This window comes from Palaemon carinicauda, chromosome 35, assembly GCF_036898095.1.
Source record: "Palaemon carinicauda isolate YSFRI2023 chromosome 35, ASM3689809v2, whole genome shotgun sequence".
NCBI lineage: Eukaryota > Metazoa > Arthropoda > Malacostraca > Decapoda > Palaemonidae > Palaemon > Palaemon carinicauda.
Window position 1 is genome coordinate 56,540,885 of NC_090759.1, and position 23,615 is coordinate 56,564,499.

The window sequence follows — 23,615 nt, forward strand, 5'->3', positions numbered from 1 at the left end:
TTATGCCCTGTTAGAGCTCTTAAGTTCTATTTAAAGCGTACTAAACCTTTACAAGGCCAATCTGAAGCTTTATGGTGTTCAGTTAAGAAACCATCCTTGCCTTTGTCAAAGAATGCTTGGTCAGACTTTATCAGATTGTTAATACGAGAAGCTCATTCACATCTGAGTGAGGAAGACCGAACTTTGCTTAAGGTGAAGACGCACGAAGTTAGAGCTGTAACAACTTCCGTGGCCTTTAAGCAAAATATATCTCTGCAAAGTATAATGGACGCAACCTATTGGAGAAGCAAGTCAGTGTTCGCGTCATTTTACTTGAAAGATGTCCAGTCTCTTTACAAGAACTGCTACACACTGGGACCATTCGTAGCAGCGAGTGCAGTAGTGGGTGAGGGCTCAACCACTACAATTCCCTAATTCCATAACCTTTTTAATCTTTCTCTTGAAATGTTTTTATTGTTGTTTTTGGGTTGTCCGGAAGGCTAAGAAGCCTTTCGCATCCTGGTTGATTTGGCGGGTGGTCAAAGTCATTTCTTGAGAAGCGCCTAGATTAGGGGTTTTGATGAGGTCCTGTTGTATGGGTTGCAACCCTTGATACTTAAGATCCTAGGGGTCGATCAGCATCCTAAGAGGATCGCGAGGCTCCGTAAGGAAGACGTACTTAAAAAGGCAGAGTAATTGTTCAAATCGACTTCCTTACCAGGTACCTATTTATTTTGTTTTTGTTATTTTGATAACTTCTAAAATGAAATAAAAATTCTTAGCTCATAATAATGTAAACATATTTTGCTGGTCTCTACCCACCCCCCTGGGTGTGAATCAGCTATTATAATCACCGGCTAAGTTAAATATTGAAAAATGTTATTTTTATAATAAAATAAATTTTTGAATATACTTACCCGGTGATTATAAATTAAGGGACCCTCCCTTCCTCCCCAATAGAGACGCAGTGGGACGAGGAGAAAATTGAGTTCTTTGTTTACATTGAGTACTGGGTATCTGGACGACAGATGGCGCTGTTGGGCACACCCGCAACCTGTGTAGCGATCGCTGGCGAATTTTACCTTAGAGTTTTCTGTCGAGCAACAGAGTTGCAGCTATTATAATCACCGGGTAAGTATATTCAAAAATTTATTTTATTATAAAAATAACATTTTTCCAATCTACTGTATTTGAATACAGTAAAGTTTAACTTAAAACCTGACGTGTTCGACAATGAATTGCCTGATAAAAGAATTAAAGACTTGGCAGCTGACGATTACAACAGATTGTTTGTTATTTCTCACGACAGTACCTTATTTTGCAATGTTATAATATATAAAATGGTAATGAAGGGTTCAGAAAAAATTAAAGCAACAATAATATCATTGTTTGTTCCGAAACTGGAATACAAACCAACACTATTTAGAAGGGTATTATTTTCGGCGAAGCTGAAAGATGAGCTATTAGATTTTTAGCGAGGGTTAACCACCCATACTGCTAATTAAGAGGGGTGGGGGTTAATAGCTATCCCTCTCACTCACACACCTGTGACTGTAACTCACTTTGCTTTTGGCTCTGATGGAGAATGGTTGTTACCGCTCTTCCTCCTCCCCAGTTTTTGGACAGCCATTACTAATTGCTTTTTGCTTTTTCTTTTCAGCTAGCGTGTGTGTGCCTTCTCTGCCAGTGATGCGTACCTGGCTTAGTTCAAAGGGCCGCTCCTGCAGAACATTTATGTCAGCTGTTGACACCGATCCCCACTGTTTTGTGTCCGGCTTCTAGGGGGCAACGTCATGATCTTGATAACTGTACTGTATTAAGTGTCGGGAGCGGTCTTCATCCCAGTGGGAAAGGGTTGGGTGACAATGGAAGAAGTCTGAAAGGGATTCTTTTCCTTCTGGGTATTTCGGGGTCTTTCTCGAAGCAGAAGAAACCTAAAGCTGCTGCTTCTCAACCGGTTTCCTCCAGGGAACCGTCAAGCAGTAGCAGAGGCCCTATAATTCCTGAACAACCTCGGTCCTCAAGAGATGTTAGTGCTGCTTATTCAGCGGGGTGCAGAGTTACAGTGTTTGCCTTCTTCTGAGGTTGATCCTTTGTCCCTCCTGAGTATGGATCTTCTGGTTCCCAAGGAGTCCTCTGCGGCCCTGCTTGCTGACTTCGGTCCTGCCTCATCCTTTTGCTCCTTCTGATGCTGCCGAGGACTGCGCTCCCCCCCTAGCCGACCATCCTTCGGGGGTGAAGAAAAGTCCAAGGCATGTCTCTCCTGTGGATGATCACCTCTCGTTCGCAAGACCACCCATAGAGATTCCTCTTCGTACGCCTGCGGATGACCAGCTTGCTGTTCAGCCCTCCCCTGCGGAGGCTCGCCCACCCTTTCGCCTCAAACGTGCTCTTTTGCCTTCGGTGAAGAGACATTTGTTTGGCTCGTAATTGTCCTCTGCAGAACGATCCCCTTCTGAGGATCCTCCTTCATCTAGGTATACTGGTTCCTGACCTATGCCCGTACCTACGGTCTCTCTGCAGTCTTGTTGTTCGTGAGCATCACGGCTCTGGACAGGCCATCAGTCCTTGCTATCTGCCCGCTGATGAACTCTGGTCCAGCCATCCGGTTGTTCTTCCATCACCAACTCTTCGGCAGGCTGCTGCTCTTTGGTTGCCAACTGTGGTCCATTCGTGATCTTCTCCAGCATTGTTACGCTCTAATAAAGGTAACAGCCTTTCCCTGGGTCACCAATCGTCAGTGCGCCGACCTCCGACCCACCGACCTCCGATCCACCAATCTCCGACTTGCCGATCGCTAGCAGACCACCGCTCTCCAGCTCATCAGCAGTCTTCTGCTGTTCGCCGGTCTCCTTGTCGTTTACCAACGACATCAGTTTCATGCTGCTTGTCGTTCTCCAACTTGCTGATCGCCGAGATGATCGTCAAACAACCGATAGTCTCCATCAGCCTCGCGCTGCTTGTCGTTCGCCAACTCACCGATCTCCTAGACAATCGTCAAGCGACCGACAGTCTCCATCAGTAGCTCGCTGCCACAATATATACCCTAGGAACTAGGCCCCGAGCGTCGCCAACGTTTGCCAGAACGACACCGTTTAATGAACGGCTCCGTTTACGGGAAGATAAGCTTTCTAAGCCTTCTCCTCCTTGAACTTCCGAGCTTCTTCCAGAGAGACATAAGTCTTCTCCCCATCGTTCTCCTTCACCTTGTTCTCCTCCCCGGAAATGCAGAACATCGCGTTCGCCTGGAAGAGCAGAAAAAGGCAAGACATCTAAGCAGCAAGAGTCCAAAGTTCCAAAGGACCCCCTTCATGGCCAATTTCTTTTCCTGGGAAGGAGACATCATTACTGCAGCCTTCCTCGAGAGCTTCTTCAACAGCGGATAAGACTTCCTTGCCGAGGCCCTCTTCAGGGGATCTTTCCGATAGGGTTACTATTGGTCAGGAGCTGTGGTTTGGAGCCTTGGTTAAGCCTGTCACGCAAGCCTTCGCAGCAGGTATCCCACCTGCTCATCCGTCGGAAACTCCCTGGATCCCCCTGGAGAAGTCGTCCTTGCTTTCTACGGACCTAATGCGAAAATCCACGGTTCCTTCCTGCAGAGAAACTTCAATTTCTTCCTTTCCCTTGAGTCGGAAAAGAGGAGTCCCTGACGAGTTAGTCTCATCCAGGGTCAAGCTGACCCCTGTCAGGACATCTAAGGGAAGGTCAAGTGTCATCGTGCCCGCTCCTCCTCATCCTCTTGCTCTATAGCCAGCAGTCCAGGTGGAAGTTTCGCGCAGGGAAGAGTCCCTCTCCTATTCTTTCTGGCCCTTGCCCATCGAGGAGGTCCCTCAAGAACTCAGGGTAGCCTTGAAACCTTTGGAAGATATGATCCTTTCCCCAACGGGTGACCAACTTGAGGGTGCTCCACTGAAACTATCAATGCTAAAAATTTTCCTTCCAAGGAAAAGGTCTAAGGACTCTTAAGATTGCCGAAATCCTCATCGAGGATTACGAGACCTGCAGAGGGGGTCATGCAGTCTTCATCCAGCCACTTCAACAACGACCACGACACACTCCCAAGATGATGGTCTGTGGGTGGAAAACAGTAACTTCGCTGCTAGTCTTACACCAGAAGCAGAACAGAGAGAGCCAGAACATGCTTTTAGCAGGTTTTGGCCTACATGAGGTCCCTCAATAGGTTGGTAGACCCGGCGATAGCTCCTCAGGAGGGCACTCAAAAGCTTTTCAAGTCAATCGCAGCCTTGCCCTGGTCTCAGGGACTGAAGTGTCTCGGGCGTAAGGTGTCTGTTCAGTTCTCCGACTCCTCTAGTTCCCTTCGCTCAGGCTCGTCCTCTAAACTCCTCCCACCTCCGGGTGTCCAGCAGAAGAAGCATTATGAGGTCCTTGACTAGCCTCTCCCTACCCTTCCTCTACACCTTTCCGTAGAGGAACTGATGAAGGGGATCTCTCTAGAGAGACTTTCCGGGCTGCAAGTTTCATTCTCTGCTTCAGAGATCCCCAACCAGGAGAAGGTGGTGAAGTACGCCATTAAGGCTACTTCGTGGCTAGATCTCTGCTTGGGTTAGTGGGAATCCTGTGCAGACCGAGGATTTTTCCAAGGAAAGCTCCAGGAAGGCGATGGAAACCTTTCTTCTGTCTCATACTCGTACCATTGAGTTCCTTTCCCACCAAGTAGTAAACTTATGGGCAAACACCACTTTAAGGTGAAAAGACTCAATACTTGAGAGATTTTTTTTCCAAATCCTACGCTGCGAGATCTTGAAACTACTGAACTCTGGTTTGGAGGACTCCTCTCTGTTTGATCTGGGAAACGTCAAGCGTGCTGCAGAGAGATGGAGGAAGTCCCACCAAGACTTCCTCCATAGGGCCGTGACATCCTGTCCCTATAGACCACCCTCTTTCCTGCATACCAAACATTAGAAGTTGATAACGAGTAGGACTACTGTTACGGATATTATGGTGTCTGAGAAGCCCTTTCCTGCCAAGGACAGGAAAGGCTCCAAGTCCTCCCTTGGAGGTAAACATCCTAGGGGAGGCAGACAAGGATAGGCGATCCTTCCACTTATCCACCAGTAGGGGGATGCATGCATCGCTGCTGGAAGAGGTGGATACAGCTCGAGGCCGAACCCTGGACAGTCTCCGTGATTCATTCAGGGTATTGCATCCTGTTCACATTATCTCTCCCTCCACTGATCAAAACTCCAGTACCAACAAGCTCCTATGCGAACGGATCCGCGAAGGAGCTGGCCCTTCGGGCCGAAGTCCAGACTTGTTGAGTCGACTCTTTCTTGTGAAAAAGGTTTCTGGAGGCTGGCGACAGTCATTGACCTCTTAGCTCTGAATAAGTATGTCAAACAAACTCCATTCAGCAGGGAGACAGGACTTTATGTGCACACTGGATCTTAAGGATGCATACTTCCAGATCCCAATCCATCCTTCTTCAAGTAAGTATCTGAGAATCACTCTGGACAACAAGAAATGCCATTTCAAGGTGCTGTGCTTCAGTCTTTCCACAGCACCTCAGGTCTTCACGAGAGTATTCGCCCTTGTGTCATCTTGGGCTCACAGAATCAACATCCATCTCCTGCGTTACCTCGATGACTGGCTGATTCTAGCAGGCACGATGGTAACCCTTCTTCAGCACCGAGACAAACTTCTGGGGCTTTGGCAAGATCTGGGGATTATGGTAAACCTCAAGAAATCATCACTGCTTCCCTCACAATGACTTGTATACCTAGGAATGATTTTAGACACCAATCTTCACAAAGCCTTCCACCAGATGACAGGGTAGTGAGGCTGAGGAAGGTCGCAGGACCATTCCTCAGATGAGGAGAGCTCCCAGCCCAGAGGTGGCTATGTCTCCTCGGGCACCTATCATCTCTGGCCCGTCTAGTTTCCAACGGCTGCCGTAGGATACAAACCCTCCAATAGCGGCTTAAATCCAACTGGAATCAGGCCTTTGATTCTCTGGACATTCTGATCCTTATGGGACCAGAAGACTGGATGGACCTCGAGTGGTGGGTAGCAGACGAGAATCTGCTAAAGGGTGTCGACCTTCTCGTCCTTCCCCAGTACTTGATGCTCTTCTCAGATGCATCAAAAGAGGGGTGGGGGGCCCACATGCTGCACCGCATAACCTCAGGCATATGGTCAGAGTTCGAGAAGTACCAGCAGATAAATCTCTTAAAGATGAAAGCTTCCTTCCTGGCCCTTCAACAGTTCTTGGTGAGCCACTCAGTGGTGGTGATGAGCAACAACACTACAGTAATGGCGTTCATCAACAAACAAGGCAGTACTTTTTCACAGCCCCTATCCCATCCAGCAGTAGAGATACTGAGATGGGCAGAAGTCAACTAGTTGACTATCAGCTCGCGTCATTCCCGGCAAAAGGAATGTGCTTGCAGACAACCTGAGCATAGTGACTCAGTTAATGTGCTCCGAGTGGTGTTTGGATCATCTAGTAGCCAACAAAGTCCTTACTTTGTGGGGTTCCCTGACTGTGGGTCTGTTTGTAATGGCCCTGAATTTCAGGCTCCCGTTGCACTGCTCCCCAGTCCCAGATCCCAAGTTGCTCTGGCAAGATGCATTCCAGCAGCAGTGTGAAATTATTAACGTTTACGCCTTTCCCCCATTTGCTCTGATGAGAAGAGTACTTAACAAGACCAGAACATTGGTCAATCTCTCAATGACTCAGACAACCACATGCCAACGTCTTCCACATTTCCGTAGCTTTGCTACGATTTCAAATCTGGAGACTAGTCAACATCTTACTCAGAGAGGATTTTTGCAACAAGTTGCAAAGAGGATGTCTGGACACCTGTGAAAATCATCAGCCTTAGTCTGCCAGCAAAGTGGAATGTCTTCTGTAGTTGGTGTTGCAGAAGGGGTATCTCTCCCCTCTATGCCACCATTCCAGTAATAGAAGAGTTCCTGGGTTTTGGCAGCTAAAGGCTATTGCTCAGCCTTAAGTTGTAGACATTTCCCCTTAGCTGGAACTTTTTCTCCCCATACGAAGTTATGAACTTACCTGTCCCCACTCGGAAGTGAGACCTCCTCCATGGAACATGGTTTGAGTTTTTCGGTCCTTGAAAGGTCCTCCCTATGAACCATTATACCAGGCAACAGATCGTCACCTCACGTTGAAGACAGTGTTCCTATTTGCCTTGGCTTTGGGCAAAAGAGTCAGCGAACTTCATGGTCTTTCATATGACATCGCCCATTCAAGGGGATGGGGAGAATTAAGCTTTAGCTTTGTCGCTGAGTTTGTAGCAGACTCAAAATATGGGGGGTAGCGGATCCTAGATTCGATTCCTTCCTGATAACGAGTCTCTGTTCTTTTGCCGACGAATCAGACCATTTGTCATTATGTCCATTAAGGAGTTTGAGGCACTACCTCAAAAGAACAGCAGCAGCTCGCTCCTGTGTGCCAGCACTTTTCATCAGCACAGGGAAGGTCAAGAGGAGGATCACGAAGAACACCATCTCTGGTTTGATTCACTGTCATTGACCTTGCACTAAGTCCAGATCCTCCTCCAACACGTCGACTCAGAGCACATGACGTCAGGGTCATTACTATGTCCATGGCCTTCAAACATAACTACTCTATGGCGCAGGTTTTACGGGCGTGTGGAAACATCAGACGAACTTCACTGCCTGCAAGACGTAACCCACAGGAGACTATACATTTTTTATCGGTCCTGTCGTGGCTGTACAACTGGTTTAATACCTCAAGCTCCCTAATTGGACAAGTAGTAGGAGGTTGAGGGCATTGGTTACCCATTTTAATCTGAATGTATAAGAATGATTGGCAATTTCTTTTCTTCATCCTCCCCTCTCGGTGAAAATCATCATCCAAGGTCCTCTGCAAAGCTGACTTCAACCATTGCAGGTAAACCATTGTTCCCTTGTGTAACCTAGTATTGTGTCAATACTGTTGTATCTCCATACTCTGGCGAGGTGGTATTGGGTACGTCTTGGTGACCTCGGATGATTTCTATGACTTGGAAGAAATCTTACCTTGACAGTCACATTGCTAGTATCGCAAACACACAGCTTGTGTTGGCCGCAGACCATGCATAGCAAGGTTTAGCCAGGTGTTAGGGTTTCCACCTATTATGTGCCAACACACACAAAGGGAAATCCCCAAGGGAAGACCAAAAAGCCAGACTGTCAGTGATGTCCACCCTTCTAATGGGTGAGTCAACCCCTATAAATAGCATTGGTTTGTATTCCAGTTACAGAACAAATGACAAATTTGGAAGTAATCTGTATTTTTCCTAACAATACAAACCTGTAGCTATTTATACAGATATGCCTGCCAACTCAGTCCCCCTTGAAGTCCTACCTCCAAGCGAAGTGAATTGCAGTCACAAGTGTGTGAGTGAGAGGGGTAGCTACTAGCCCCCAAACCCCCTTCCGCTAACCAGCGGTATGGGTGGTTAACCCCGCTAAAAATGTAATGGCTTTTCTTTCAGCCTCGCTGAAAGTAATACCCCTATAAATAGCTAGAGGGTTGCATTGTTAGGAAAATTGCAAATTATTTCCAAATTTGTCATCTTTATTTTACAATTTTACAAGAGGGTGATTAGTCTTATGTTAATTTACACTGTCTTTATTTTACAAGAGGTAGATTAGTTTAACATTGATTTCTTGCTGTTAAGCCATTGTAGAATAATAAATCTAGACATATCCTAGTCCCAAAATTTTAAACTTGTGTTTTTTTGTTTTACCCCGCATTTTTAGGCTGAAAAGTAGTTCTCCATAAATTTGAAATTACCTGAGTATAAAAGGTAGTTACTAGATTTTCCATTACAGTACTAGAAATATTTTTCCCCAATAAATTGTTTCTTTTGGTACTTTTTAGGACATTTGGAATACAATGATACAGTTTTGCCATTTGAGGTTATGTTCATAGCTCATACTTAAGTTGTTATAATTTTTTGATTAATTTTATATAAATGTTGTGCTTAGTTTATAGGTAAATACAACATTTATTTTACAGCTTTTTAGCTGGCTCAGGGGCGCAGGTTTGGGCAGCATCCAATAATGTGGAAACGTGTGAACCTGCAGAATTGATTGCTGGTGAGTACTATAATGTGCAAGTGGACTTCATAGTTTATATTGAATTTTTATTGCCATATGATTTTGTGTGTGGAAGCTAAAATAAACTATTGGATCAAAGGGTTAAAATTTGCTTATTATCATATATCAAAATTGGACAAATAAAACTGTGGTTTATGATTTCAAAATTGTTTCATTTTGAGCATTTTACTTTGTTGAATTTTATATTTTCTTTTTCAGACTTCAGTATGTTAGATTAGTTTGTAGGTAGATTAAGTTTTTCCCACTGATCATATTTTAATGTAATTAAGTATTTTATCACTGTTATTTTAGGTGATTTCCACGTCTTTGTACAGTATCATTGAAAGTATACATGAAACATGTCATTTATACATTTTGGCTGTCCCTTAATAGAAAGGTCGCAAAGGATACACGAAGAGAGCTTAAGGAACATCCAGCGGCTAGAAGAAGGTGGGACTAAAAGAAGACGATATGCTTTACCAGAAGAGGAGGAGGAAATGCAGGTATTTTATTTCTTAAATTCATTACCCCATTTAATTTAAGCTCAATTGTTTTATATTCTAAGTCTAAAGGGTCTTTCTTTGATTTTACCAACATTTTTTCAACTAATTTCACCAATTTGTAAAATTTTATTCAGAGATACCCTTTAGAAAATTAGTACAGTATATACATACAGTAGGGTCCCGAATTATGCGAGAATTTGGTCGATGAAAGGCCTCGTGTAATTGGAAATTCGTATATTTCGAAACACATCATGGCGGCAAACAGCAACCTACCCGTCAATTTTTTTTTCACTCCATTTCTAGCTTTCTAGCTATATATATACTGTATATACACTGTGTGTGTGTATGTATGTGTGTATGTATATATTATATATATATATAAAACATATATATAATATATAATATATATATATATATATATATATATATATATATATATATATATATATATATACTGTAGCTTTTATCTTAACAATACTGTAAGAAATCCTTCTTATAGATTTTTTTTATAAAATACTGTACAAAATTTCTTTTATGGATAAATAAAACAATAAAAAGTTTTTAAAGTTTTGATAATTTTCTATGACTGTAGTATTTACTACTGTACTATGCATAGCTTACTGTTTTCAGTATTTTCCGAATGATGTAGAATTATTTCCTATAGATACAAAAAACAAAAAAGGGTTTTCAAGGTTTGATACAGTATCTAGCAATAGTTAAAAATTACAGTATAGTACTGTATATCCATGATGACACTCCCACACGTAAACACGGCCACTAGGCGCAAGTGTGCAATAGGCTGCTGTACGATAATCACGCTTTTTTTGCCCTGAGCGGTCATTTCACTAATGATAATTTTTCAAAGTTAATATAATTTCTTTATGCTTATAATTCGTAATTATAGTTAAAAGTAGGGATATTAATTAAATGGTTGAGTAAAAAAAACAATTAATACTACTATTATTTAATTTCAAATGGCTACATAATACTAAATATTCTAATGGGTTCTTTTTATCTTCAATCGTAAATCTTACGCCTGGATAAGCAACAAAAGGAAAGGGATAGGTCTCTCTCTCTCTCTCTCTCTCTCTCTCTCTCTCTCTCTCTCTCTCTCTCTCTCTCTCTTCATATCGTTTCCTGTATAGTTTTCAAATATGTTCGTCATACATTTGTACATTATTTATCCACTTTATTCTCTCTCTCTCTCTCTCTCTCTCTCTCTCTCTCTCGGCGTTTCCTTTCCCTTTATAGTTTTGTGAAATTTCGTTGTCCAGTCATTCGGTAATGAGAAGTCATTTTCGCTTTCGACATCGAAAGAAAACTTTGTTTCTTCAATATACTCATCACTGGAGGATTCAGAACTAGTGCTCTCATTATCAAACAGGTTATCATTATCAAATTCCACAACAAGAATATCATTTATTTCATCTAAAGAAATAACCTTCCTCTTTAGACCTTTCATTACAAAAGGAACAACAAATAACCACTTATGCATGAACGCCCGAGCGCACTGATAGGAAACCAGTTCAAACCAGAGTTTTGTAACATCAAGCTACCTTCAGAAAAATAGTTGCCAGACATCATATAAGTTTCTATTCACAGTCCCCATATGCTGAGAGTGTTGCCAAGTGGTGATCCTATACTTACTATACGAGTAAAGTAACATCACGAGACTGACGGCTTGTAAAAGGCAATTAAAGTCATGAACGGAATATACAGTTGAAGGCGGTACCGAGTAGATCGTGGTGAACGGTTTATCACGTGGGTGACGCTTAACAGGTTAAAAAAACATTTTATATAGTTCGGTATTTTCTCTATCCATCCTCTCCCAGAAAACCTTCAAATGTGAATTATCGGAATGTGTGCAGATCTTGGCAGTGCGATAACTAGTTAGCGACTGAGAATAAAAAAAATAAAAAGCCCGATTGACGAATGACGATGCTGATGAAGAGGATATCGAATACCGATTTTTCCCTAATTGATTTTTTCTACGTTCTGTCTAATCCAATGTACAGTACATTCTTATGTAAAGGGCGAACCCCAACATTTCTTGATGCTGCTACACTTTAATTATAGATATTTTACCACCTATTTATAATCTTTATTTATAATAACATCTTTAGTAAAAACTCTTCAATATCACTTTCAGGAGTAAATGCGTTTATGATCGACGATGAAACGTAAAAAAAAAACGTTTTCCTTTTAAGAAGGCGTTTTTTTAGGAAAAAAAAACAACACGAAACAAAATTGCTCATATTTCATATATTTTGATTTTCTAAGGATAAATAAAACATTAATTATAACATTATTATTACATAGTACCTGGTAAGATATCTTTTGCCGCAAAAGTTAACCTATAGACAGATGTTAAAATTGGTTAGCGAGTTCGTTATGATCGGCGATGGAACGTACTAAACAAAGTAATGGGTTTGGTTGTGGTGACATGTTTGGCAGTAGCATGATATAAAATAGTCTTTATTTTGATGGTTTTTAATTTAAAGTTTAATGAATAAGGATTTTTCACCATAATCACAACGTAAGTATAAAAATTAATTAGTACAAATATGGAATATTATACATATAGGTGTTGGACAGTTAGGCTAGGCCTAGCGACAAGTTCACACAACAGATGGGCAAACCTTAACATTTTTCATCCAAAACTAGTCTTAAAATGTTTGAACAGAAATCTTTCTCTCACATTCTCCCCCCCCCCCCTTCTCAGACATCGGGGAACCATCACCCCCCCCCCCCATACAATTAAGAAAACAATAGATTTCCTAGCTTCGCGGTGCTTGACTCGCGGATTTAGAATGCTCCTCGCAAATACAGGAAAATTAATTTTTAAAAACTATCGATCGCGTAATTAGAACACGTGTAATTCGGGACCCTACTGTATGTTTGATATACTGCCATTCTTGTACTCTGCTTAATGCATTGAAAAACAGAAGTTTAATAATAAAATTTGTTATTTCTAGACACACCTGATGTTCATATTACAATCCTTTGGGTTTATTGACATTTTCCCCTAAAATTGAAAAAAAATTCCATTTATTATTATTAGTATTAGTACATACATACATATACCATGGGACTTCCCCCAATTTTGGGGGGTAGCCAACATCAACAAAGAAACAAAAACAAAAAGGGGACCTCTACTCTCTACGTTCCTCCCAGCCTAACAAGGGACTCAACCGAGTTCGGCTGGTACTGCTAGGGTGTCACAGCCCACCCTCCCACATTATCCACCACAGATGAAGCTTCATAATGCTGAATCCCCTACTGCTGCTACCTCCGCGGTCATCGGAGGCAGCAGCAGGGCCTACCGGAACTGCGTCACAATCGCTCGCCATTCATTCCTATTTCTAGCACGCTCTCTTGCCTCTCTCACATCTATCCTCCTGTCACCCAGAGCTTCCTTCACTCCATCCATCCACCCAAACCTTGGCCTTCCTCTAGTACTTCTCCCATCAACTCTTGCATTCATCACCTTCTTTAGCAGACATCCATTTTCCATTCTCTCAACATGGCCAAACCACCTCAACACATTCATATCCACTCTAGCTGCTAACTCATTTCTTACACCCGTTCTCACTCTCACCACTTCGTTCCTAACCCTATCTACTCGAAATACACCAGCCATACTCCTTAGACACTTCATCTCAAACACATTCAATTTCTGTCTCTCCATCACTTTCATTCCCCACAACTCCGATCCATACATCACAGTTGGTACAATCACTTTCTCATATAGAACTCTCTTTACATTCATGCCCAACCCTCTATTTTTTACTACTCCCTTAACTGCCCCCAACACTTTGCAACCTTCATTCACTCTCTGACGTACATCTGCTTCCACTCCACCATTTGCTGCAACAACAGACCCCAAGTACTTGAACTGATCCACCTCCTCAAGTAACTCTCCATTCAACATGACATTCAACCTTGCACCACCTTCCCTTCTTGTACATCTCATAACCTTACTCTTACCCACATTAACTCTCAACTTCCTTCTCTCACACACACTTCCAAATTCTGTCACTAATCGTCCAAGCTTCTCTTCTGTGTCTGCAACCAGTACAGTATCATCCGCAAACAACAACTGATTTACCTCCCATTCATGGTCATTCTTGTCTACCAGTTTTAATCCTCGTCCAAGCACTCGAGCATTCACCTCTCTCACCACTCCATCAACATACAAGTTAAACAACCACGGCGACATCACACATCCCTGTCTCAGCCCCACTCTCACCGGAAACCAATCACTCACTTCATTTCCTATCCTAACACATGCTTTACTACCTTTGTAGAAACTTTTTACTGCTTGCAACAACCTTCCACCAACTCCATATAACCTCATCACATTCCACATTGCTTCCCTATCAACTCTATCATACGCTTTCTCCAGATCCATAAACGCAACATACACCTCCTTACCTTTTGCTAAATATTTCTCGCATATCTGCCTAACTGTAAAAATCTGATTCATACAACCCCTACCTCTTCTAAAACCACCCTGTATTTCCAAGATTGCATTCTCTGTTTTATCCTTGATCCTATTAATCAATACTCTACCATACACTTTTCCAACTATGCTTAACAAACTAATGCCTCTTGAATTACAACACTCATGCACATCTCCCTTACCCTTATATAGTGGTACAATACATGCACAAACCCAATCTACTGGTACCATTGACAACACAAAACACATATTAAACAATCTCACCAACCATTCAAGTACAGTCACACCTCCTCCTTCAACATCTCAGCTCTCACACCATCCATACCAGATGCTTTTCCTACTCTCGTTTCATCTAGTGCTCTCCTCACTTCATCTATTGTAATCTCTCTCTCATTCTCATCTCCCATCACTGGCACCTCAACATCTGCAACAGCAATTATATCTGTCTCCCTATTATCCTCAACATTCAGTAAACTTTCAAAATATTCCGCCCATCTTTTCCTTGCCTCCTCTCCTTTTAACAACCTTCCATTTCCATCTTTCAGTCTCTTCCATTCTTGAGCCACCCTTCCTTGCTCTCTTCACTTCTTTCCAAAACTTCTTCTTATTCTCTTCATATGAATGACCTAATCCCTGACCCCACCTCAGGTCAGCTGCTCTCTTTGCCTCACGTACCTTGCGCTTTACTTCCACATTTTTCTCTATATTTTTCATACTTCTCTATACTATTACTCTGCAGCCATTCTTCAAAAGCCCTCTTTTTCTCTTCCACTTTTACCTTTACTCCTTCATTCCACCATTCACTGCCCTTCCTCATGCTGCCTCCAACAACCTTCTTGCCACATACATCACTTGCAATCCCAACAAAATTTTCTTTTACTAACTTCCACTCCTCTTCTAAATTACCAGTTTCTCTTACTCTCACCTCATCATATGCCATTTTCAACCTTTCCTGATATTTACTTTTTACCCCCGGTTTTATTAGCTCTTCAACCCTCACTAGCTCCCTTTTACATTCCCCTACTCTATTCCCCCACTCTTTTGCTACAACTAATTTTCCTTCCACCAAAAAATGATCAGACATACCGTTAGCCATACCCCTAAACATGTGCACGTCTTTCAATCTTCCAAACATTCTTTTAGTTATCAACACATAATCCATTAATGCCCTTTCTACTACTCTTCCATTTGCCACTCTTACCCAAGTATACTTATTTTTATCTTTCTTTTTGAAAAAGCTATTACTTATCACCATCTCTTGCTCAACACACATATCCACCAGTCTCTCACCACTCTCATTTTCACCTGGTACGCCATACTTCCCAATGACACCTTCTACCTCTCCAGGGCCAACTATAGCATTTAAATCACCCATGACGACTACATGATTCCTTCTACCCAGTCCTTCTACACACCTAGTTAATTCATTCCAGAACTCATTCCGCTCTTCTTCACTTTTCTCACTACCTGGCCCATACGCACTGACAAACGCCCAACATTCCCTACCCAACCTAACCCTTACCCACATTAAGGGTATAACATATAACATATATATACATATGTATACGTATATACATAATATACATACGTATATTTACATATATATATATATATATATATATATATATATATATATATATATATATATATATATAACGGATTTTGAAGCAAAGCGAAAAATCTATTTTTTGGTGAGATGGCCATGTCGTCCTGATGGAAGGTTCCTTTAGGTAGCTTTCTAAGGGATATTTGACTACAGTGATACTCCTAGAGAATTGACCATAGGTCTCCAGAATTCTAACTCCTGGCGCGAGTATCCTTAAAATTTCTCTTAAGGATATCGCATATCAGGGGACGTATATCTTGATACGACACATGGCAATCTTCACCCCGAATACTGTTTTCGCTTCGAGGGGGAAGAGTGGCGAAACTGAAGGGGAGCCGTTATCAAGGTTACCCTTCCTCCCATACTATTACAAGGCTCCAAGATGGCGCTCATTCCTTGTAGCATTGAGCATGGTGCTACAGATATAGTAGTTTCAGGAGGGATCTTGCCTAAGCCTTTTCTATTGAAAAGGAGGGCGGGGCCCATCAGGACGACATGGCCATCTTACCCAAAAATAGATTTTTCGCTTCGCTTCAAAATCCGTTTTTGGGCTCAAGCCATGTCGTCCTGATGGTAGTTTACCAGAGAATTATTTGAAAGTACTGTATCTGTGGATTTGTATAAGTGCCTCAACCTTGGGACAATTTTTATATGGTCATCCGGACCATTGAGAAATATGACGTTACCGTTATACGTCATTGCCACTAATCATGGAACAATGTTAGGGCTTCCTGCCCCCCGCAGTGAAGTGTCATTCTAGGCAGTAAAAAAGGTCTCAAGGTTTGTATATATTGTAGGAACAATTGTAAGTATCAACTAGATCTATTTGTTTCTATTAATACAATAATATAAGGTTTACTTAGGTAAATAAGTAAAAGAACTCTGGCTACATTTATTGTGCTATTTGCAGGGCGAAGTAAGACACAATTACACTCTCTTTAATAATTTATTTAGGCTAAATGAGTAAATGGGATAATAAGTGTAAAATGTAGAAGAGAATTATATATACAACATGTACAGATAAAGTTTTTCTACCGGAAAGGGAAGAAAATGATTAATGCCACTATAAAATTGAAAATTTTTTAAAAATTTATCAATATAATTTTCTGTAAATGTTGGATACTATCAACACTGTGTACAATGTACACACGGCACAAGTGTCATCTGTATGATTCTGCACCTGAAAATTTGAACAGTCCTAGTGTCACCATGGCAACACCCACATAAAAGATATTGCACTGGAAGGTGTCAACATCTTTTCACCCTAATTGATAGTCCCAATCAATTCACTGTTCATCGTAGCACTAGACGACAGGTTTTACTACACTACCTGCCGCCACCATGTAATGCTTAAGTTCGTGCACGTGCTTCGCATAATGTTTGTAAAACACTCTGGATGAATTCCATCCATTATATGAGTGAAGACGCTTCAAGTCCATTTACTGAAAAAAGTACAGTGAGGTAGCAATTTTTCTTGGATCATTACCTGCTGGTGTACTGTCAGGATCCGCTCTGCAAATGAAGTAGGTGAGCTTCGTCCTTAGTTGTTTTAGGGATAAGTTCGATCCCGAGGTTTTTCCTTTGAAGAGCTGTCCTCCCCTGAAGTCAAGTTCTTCGAAGATAGACCTTTAGACATTCTACTGGACACAGAGAGACATCTTCCTTCAGAGGGCAGATTCTCCAGGGACCCCATCTCTTAGTGGGTAGCTCGTTCTTGGCGAGAAAGGTAGGATCATGAAAGAGATTCAGTTCTCCCGCTTCTGTGAACTGAATATGGCCCTCGTCTCCTGATAGGGCTACTATTTCACTAACTCTAGCCCCTGAGGCTATAGCGAACAGGAAAATAACTTTTTGGGTTAGATCCTTAGGAGAACAATCTTCATTGTTCAAGGTTGAAGCTTAGTGTAGGACCATGAGATGGGCTTCGGAGGAGCTGCAGGTCTAAGCCTAGCGCATGCCTTCGGGATCTTGTTAAAGATTTCGTTCATCAGGTCCACTTGGAAGGCGTATAGAAGAGGTCTAGTCAAGGCTGATTTACACGTAGTTATCGTGTTGGCAGCCAGGCCTTCTTCATGAAGGTAGATAAAGAAGGACAGACAGAAGTCTATTGAGATTTCTTTCAGCCTTTTTGCTTTAACGAAAGCAACCCATTTCTTTCAAGACTATTCATATTGTCTTCTGGTTGACTTTGACTTGTATTCTTCTAAGAAGTCTATACTGCCTTTTGAGATCCCAAATCTTTTCTTAACCGCTATGGCGAGAAAATCATGAGATGAAGGTTTTGGGTTCTCTGTGATGAAATGAAGACAGTCGACTTCTGAACCAGTTGAGATAGAGCTGGGTTCGGTAGAGGGACTAGCCTTAGCTTCAGTTCCATCACCAGAGGGAACCAGTTGTTCTTGGGCCACTTGGGGGCCACTAGAGGATCTCAGCTTGTTGAGGACCTTCAGTAGGAGATTGGTTTGAGGGAACAGGTAAATCCGGGTCCATTCGTTCCAATCGAGGGACATGGCGTCCGTCTCCTCCGCCAGAGGGTCCTCGTATGGGGCTACATATCGAGGTAGTTTCTTGTTGTTGCTCGTTGCGAAGAGGTCGATCTGCAGTTCCGGGACTTGTTCCAAGATGGAGGATGAGTCTGCGTCTAGGGACCATTCTGACTTTATCGGCTTTAGCCTGGATAGAGCGTCCGCCGTCACATTGCGAAACCCTTGTAGGTGAACTACTGATAAGTGCCATCTCTTCTTTTTCGCTAAACGAAAGATGGCTAACATCACATGGTTGATGTGGGGCGATCTCGAGTCCTGTCGGTTCAGACATCACACTATCACTTCGCTGTCCAAGACCAGCCTGATGTGGGCTGATCTGCGAGGGGACAGTTTTTTCAATGACAATAGGACTGCCATGGCCTCCAGAATATTGATGTGAAAGGTCTTGAACATGGATTTCCTTTGATGGGAGTGACCTCCCCATCCTTCTGTCGAAGCATCCGTGTGGATGGTCACCAATGATGGAGGTGGTTGCAAGGGCACGGTCCTCGTTAAGCTCTTGACCTTCGACCACGGCTTGAGAAGTGAATGCAGTAAGGTCGGTATCGGTCTTTGTAGGTCTCTTCGAGCGTTTGATGCGTATCTTCTCCAGACTCCTGACGCATCTTTCAGCTGTGCTCTTAGCACTGGGTCTGTTACCGCTGCAAACTGGAGACCCCAGTACTCTTTTCTGTTGGCGTCTTGAGATCTTGTCGGATTTCAGTAGTCTCTTGACAGACCCCGAAATCTCTCTCCTCTTCCCTGGGGGAATGGAGAGGCGGTGTGACTTAGAGTTCCAATGGATTCCCAGCCATTGAAACTCTTGAGCTGGAGAGAGTCGAGACTTCTTGAAGTTGATCTTGAATCCCAGATGTTCCAGGAACTGGATCACTTTCTTGGATGCTTGCAGACAAGCCGTCCTGGATGCTGCCCACACCAGCCAGTCGTCCAGGTACGCTGCTACCTGAACACCTTCTAGGTGTAGTTGTTGAACGACTGCGTCTGCAAGTTTCGTGAAGATCCTTGGGGCTATGTTTAGTCCAAAGGGAATGGTTCTGAAGATATACTTTTTCTTCTGTAACTTGAATCCTAGGTAGCAGTAGAGGAGGCGGCTGACTGGGAGATACCAGTAAGCATCTGCCAGGTCTATTGAGACTGTGTACGCCCCTTTGGGTAACAGGCTCCTTATGTGTTGAAGGGTTAACATCCTGAACTTGCTGTTCTCGATGAACCTGTTGAGTGGTGACAAGTCCAGAATGACTCTGAGTTTGTCTGAGTCCTTCTTGTGAACACAAAACAGCCTTCCCTGGAATTTGATGGACTTTGCTCTCCTTATAACCAATTTGCTCAAGAGTTCTAAGGTATATTCTTCCAATAAGGTGGTGGAGTGTTCGAAGAATTGAGGAAATGATGGTGGAGACATGTTCCATCTCCATCCTAGTCCATTCTTGATTAGGCTATGGACTCAAGGATCGAAGGTCTTCCAACGATCCTGAAAGTGTTGGAGCCTCCCTCCTACCTGAAGCATCTCATTGCTTCGGTTGTCCGTAGGGTTTACCTCCCTGACCGCGTCCTCCCTTACCTCGTGAGGGGTGTCTTGAGGAACCCTGTTGGGAGCCTCTACCTTTCAGACAAAAGGTGGTGGTTTGCCTCTCAAACGCAGGGTTGAATGCTGGTGACTGGGCAACCAGCTGCTGAGGCACCACTTGGAATGTGGTCTGTGGTTGAGCAACCACTTGGGGCACCGCGGTCATGGTGACTGTAGGATGTTGCTGGGCAGGCCGAGAGGGTAGTCTAGGCTTTTTTGTCTTCCTTTTAGGTTGGGGACCCGCATCCAGGGAAGACTTCCTTTTAGACGAGATGCCCCACTTCTGGAGAAGGTTCATATTCTCCGTGGCGGCTTTCTCGACTACCTATTTGACCACTTCATTTGGGAAGAGGTCTTTACCCCAGATGTTGAAAAATATTAGCTTCCTGGGTTCGTGTTTTACTATTGCTGCAGCAAACACGAACTCTCTACAGGCTCTCCTAGCCTTCATGAAAGCGTACAGGTCCTTCACTAGGGTGGCCATATGCATTTTGGCCAGGACCATAAGCATGTCTGGGGTGCTTTTTTGGCCTGCACACATCTCTATGCAGTTCTGTAGGGATAGGGATGCCGCAAGTCTCTCTTTCATCTCTTGCTCCCTGCGCAAGAGAAAGTCTGACAGTTTCGGGAGATTTTCGCTGAACTGCCGTCCCGCGATATCTGCATCCAACTTCCCTACTGAGAAGTTTAGGTGGACTTCCTTCCATTCCTTCTCTTCCATGGGCAGGGCTAACGACAGAGGCCTACGCTCCTCTAGTGCAGGGCATGGTTTTCCTGCCTCCACTGCCTTGGCAACAGCTTTAAATGCCTTCGACATAAAGGGGAAGGCTATTGAACCAGGAGCAAGAAAGGTAGAGTGTTTCTTGCTCAAGGCGGACACTTTCGAGTTTGTGTAGCCCACCTTCTTCAGGCTGCTCAACAAGAGAGCCTGTGCCTTGTCGTGGTCGAAAACCATGACCTCCTTCGGTTCTGTCCCTTCTTTTGACGCTGGCTCATGCTTCAGTCGAATGAAGCAGTCTGGGTAAGCGTTGAAGCTCGGCCAGAACTGGATGTCGTCTAAGGGAACGGCTCCCATCTTCTGAGATGTAGAGCTTGCCGTTGGTAATTGGCATATACTCTGCGTACCTCCAGGGATTCATCTCAGAGCAGGATGGAAGGTCTTGGACTCTGGGTCGCTTGAATGATCCTCGGGATGCGGTGATCCGTGCTTCACGGAGCTCTTTCTCAAGCTTTGCTTCCGTTGCTTCGCCTTGTTTGCGAATATTCTCCATCAGCGCAGTGATATGACCCAAAACTGCCTGGCTCATGTTGTCCAATGGAGGGGTAGGAACAGAAGACGTAGAAGGTGTCGGCTCCAGTGCTGGCACAGACGGAAGGGACTCCGACTCGACTTCTTCTCGGGAGGCAGAGTAGACTCCTCCTCGGGATCATCCCCAAGGAGATCCTTCTCAGTGTCCGTGGACACTTCAGACATCCTTTCCTCCTTGTGGATGTCCATGCCTTGCAACGCCTCACTGACATCCGTCTCGATGGCAATCTGGACGCAGTGAGGGCCGGGTCATGTTTGGGGCACGACAGCTTCAATACCCGCCTTAGGGAACAGCAAGCTACCTATCCTGTTGTTAGGTAGGTACGGTCCCGGAGAGTTCTTTTGGAATCCTCGTACCCACTTGCGCAGCTTTTTTCGTGCTGCATCCCTCGATTCCGTTGACTTGGGGTCGTCAAAGCCTTCGGCCACCATGGCCAAGCAGATGTTGCAGTTCTGGGGGTGCCCATACCGCAAGGTTTCGGTGATAATGGTGCAGGCGGCATGAGACCTGCACATGGTGTGACCACAGAAGTTCTTACTCCTGTGGTTACAGAAGATCACCTCGCACTTCATTTTTGGGCTCCTCCTGTAAAGAAAGGAAAATAAATGAGAGTGCAGTTGTTTATCACTCTTGATAAACAGGTTATGCAATATTTGAACCATTATAGCTTAGGATTGTAAGCTTGAAAGGAAATAGGAAAGAGACATACAGTACTTGTGGCTCCTATCCAGCCAATTGCTGTGACCTCCCCCAATATTAATGTTAGAATTTCCTTATTAAGGGAACTCAAAAGAGAAGGGTTCGGTTCTAACCTCTGGGGATAGAATTAGTGTATACTAACACTAACCCTTCTCTAAAGGTTTTAATAGAGTGGGGTAAGTTATAAAACTGATTACTATCAGTATATTGAAGGAATACTTCACCTTCAATATAGAATTGGTCTCAACAATAGATTGTGAAAGAATACACAGGTTATGTTGGAAAAATAAACTACTGTATAATCTATACTATAGTTTTCTGTCTGCAGTATATACTATACTGCAAATATACCGGCTACTGTATAATCATATACTGTACTGTAGTTCAGCCGGCATGTTGCCGGCTAGGCTAGTACCTTGCGGCACCGGTCCAACTGGCAGCTTAGTGCCTGGCGGCACTAGCCAACAGAAAGAGAGAAAGCATGGAATGAAGGGCTGCCTTATTAATGTATGTACAGTAAATAAGGGTGTAGGTATATAACCTTACTGCCTTCCTCCAGAATGAGGGTTCAAATGGAAGGGGAGAATGCATCATTCAAGCTTCCACCCAGCCACAAGATCTGTTGCCGGCACTGCCGGTTTCAGGGATGTGGAAGGCAGTCCAAGGGAGGACTGAAGTACACTTAAGGGCAAAAGGGGTCTCTCACCGGCAGCCATCATAGGCGGCACAACCTTTCCCGGAGCCTTGCGTCCGTAGGGGAAAGTCGGAGCGGCTATCAAGCCGCCTATGTAGTAACCCGGCCGGCACTACTATCTACCCGGCAAGCGGGGAGAATGTAGGACGACGGCCACAGATTTTCGATAGCTAAAGGACAGAGAGGGGCAGGGAAAGGGTCTTGTATGTAGTGTTAGGTGAAGGCGGCAGGATTGTCGCCATTCCCAAACAAGGGGGAAACTTTGTTTCCATATCGGCGCCATCCTAGCGGCAGAAGAATATCTATTCTTCAGCCTAGGGTCTGCCGAAACAAGACTTGTCTTCTAGACCGCAGGGGAGAAGGTGGCGGCATTATACTACTACTTCAGGTGCGGCTTATGGAGGCTAAGCCTCCTATGTCGGCAACTATAAGCCGGTAGGGGGTTGACTACTCACCCTGCAGCTCAGCTGCCGGCATAAAGACTGAATACTCTGAGGTTCTGTCGAAAACCCAAGCCGGGATACTCACCGGCAAGGGTGGGAGACAGGAAACACTAGCCATTCAAGCCGGAGTGTACTACTCTATGGCGAGACCAAGATAGGGTTGCCACCTATGGCGACACAAGGAGGGAAGGAGGGATTACCCTTAAATCTCCACAGGAGACGAGTATAGAGTTGTATAAATAATTCTAGGAGATATACTATCTCCTGTTGAATTGATAAAACAATACACGAGGGTGAACGTGGATAATGTATGAAAGCATACTAAAGTGCCTAGGCTAGGGAGCCTAGCGCGGGGCGAGATCTTGGCTACCTATATCGCTGAAACTCTAACGTACTGTATACGATCGACATAAGAGGAAGAGGAAAATTGTATGCATAATCATATCTTCACTTGTATAATTGTGCCTAAGTAGCTATAATTCATTAAAGCTAAAAACCAGGAATGTTGTTCTGCTGACTAAATAAAGCATGCGTGACGAACGACAGCGCCCAACATGGCGCCTCCAGTGACCGGCCACGCTCCATAAAACATATTAAATTATACTAATTTCACTGTGAAGCAGGAGCTAAAATTTATACACTGTAAAGTTTAAATACCCAACTTTCCAGAGGCAGAAGATGCTGGAGAATGCATAATAAATCCTCTCAAGAACGTTGGATAA

At 43.6% G+C, this 23,615-nt stretch overlaps 1 protein-coding gene across 1 annotated transcript in view; it reads left to right on the forward strand.

The window, feature by feature from the left end:
• Positions 1-23,615, forward strand: part of Tasp1 (Taspase 1) — an 86,115-nt gene that overhangs the window by 35,058 nt on the left and 27,442 nt on the right. The window contains exons 5-6 of the mRNA XM_068359051.1: positions 8,984-9,063; positions 9,457-9,566. Of these exons, the coding sequence (XP_068215152.1) occupies positions 8,984-9,063; positions 9,457-9,566 (190 nt within the window). The remainder of the gene's footprint in view (positions 1-8,983; positions 9,064-9,456; positions 9,567-23,615) is intronic.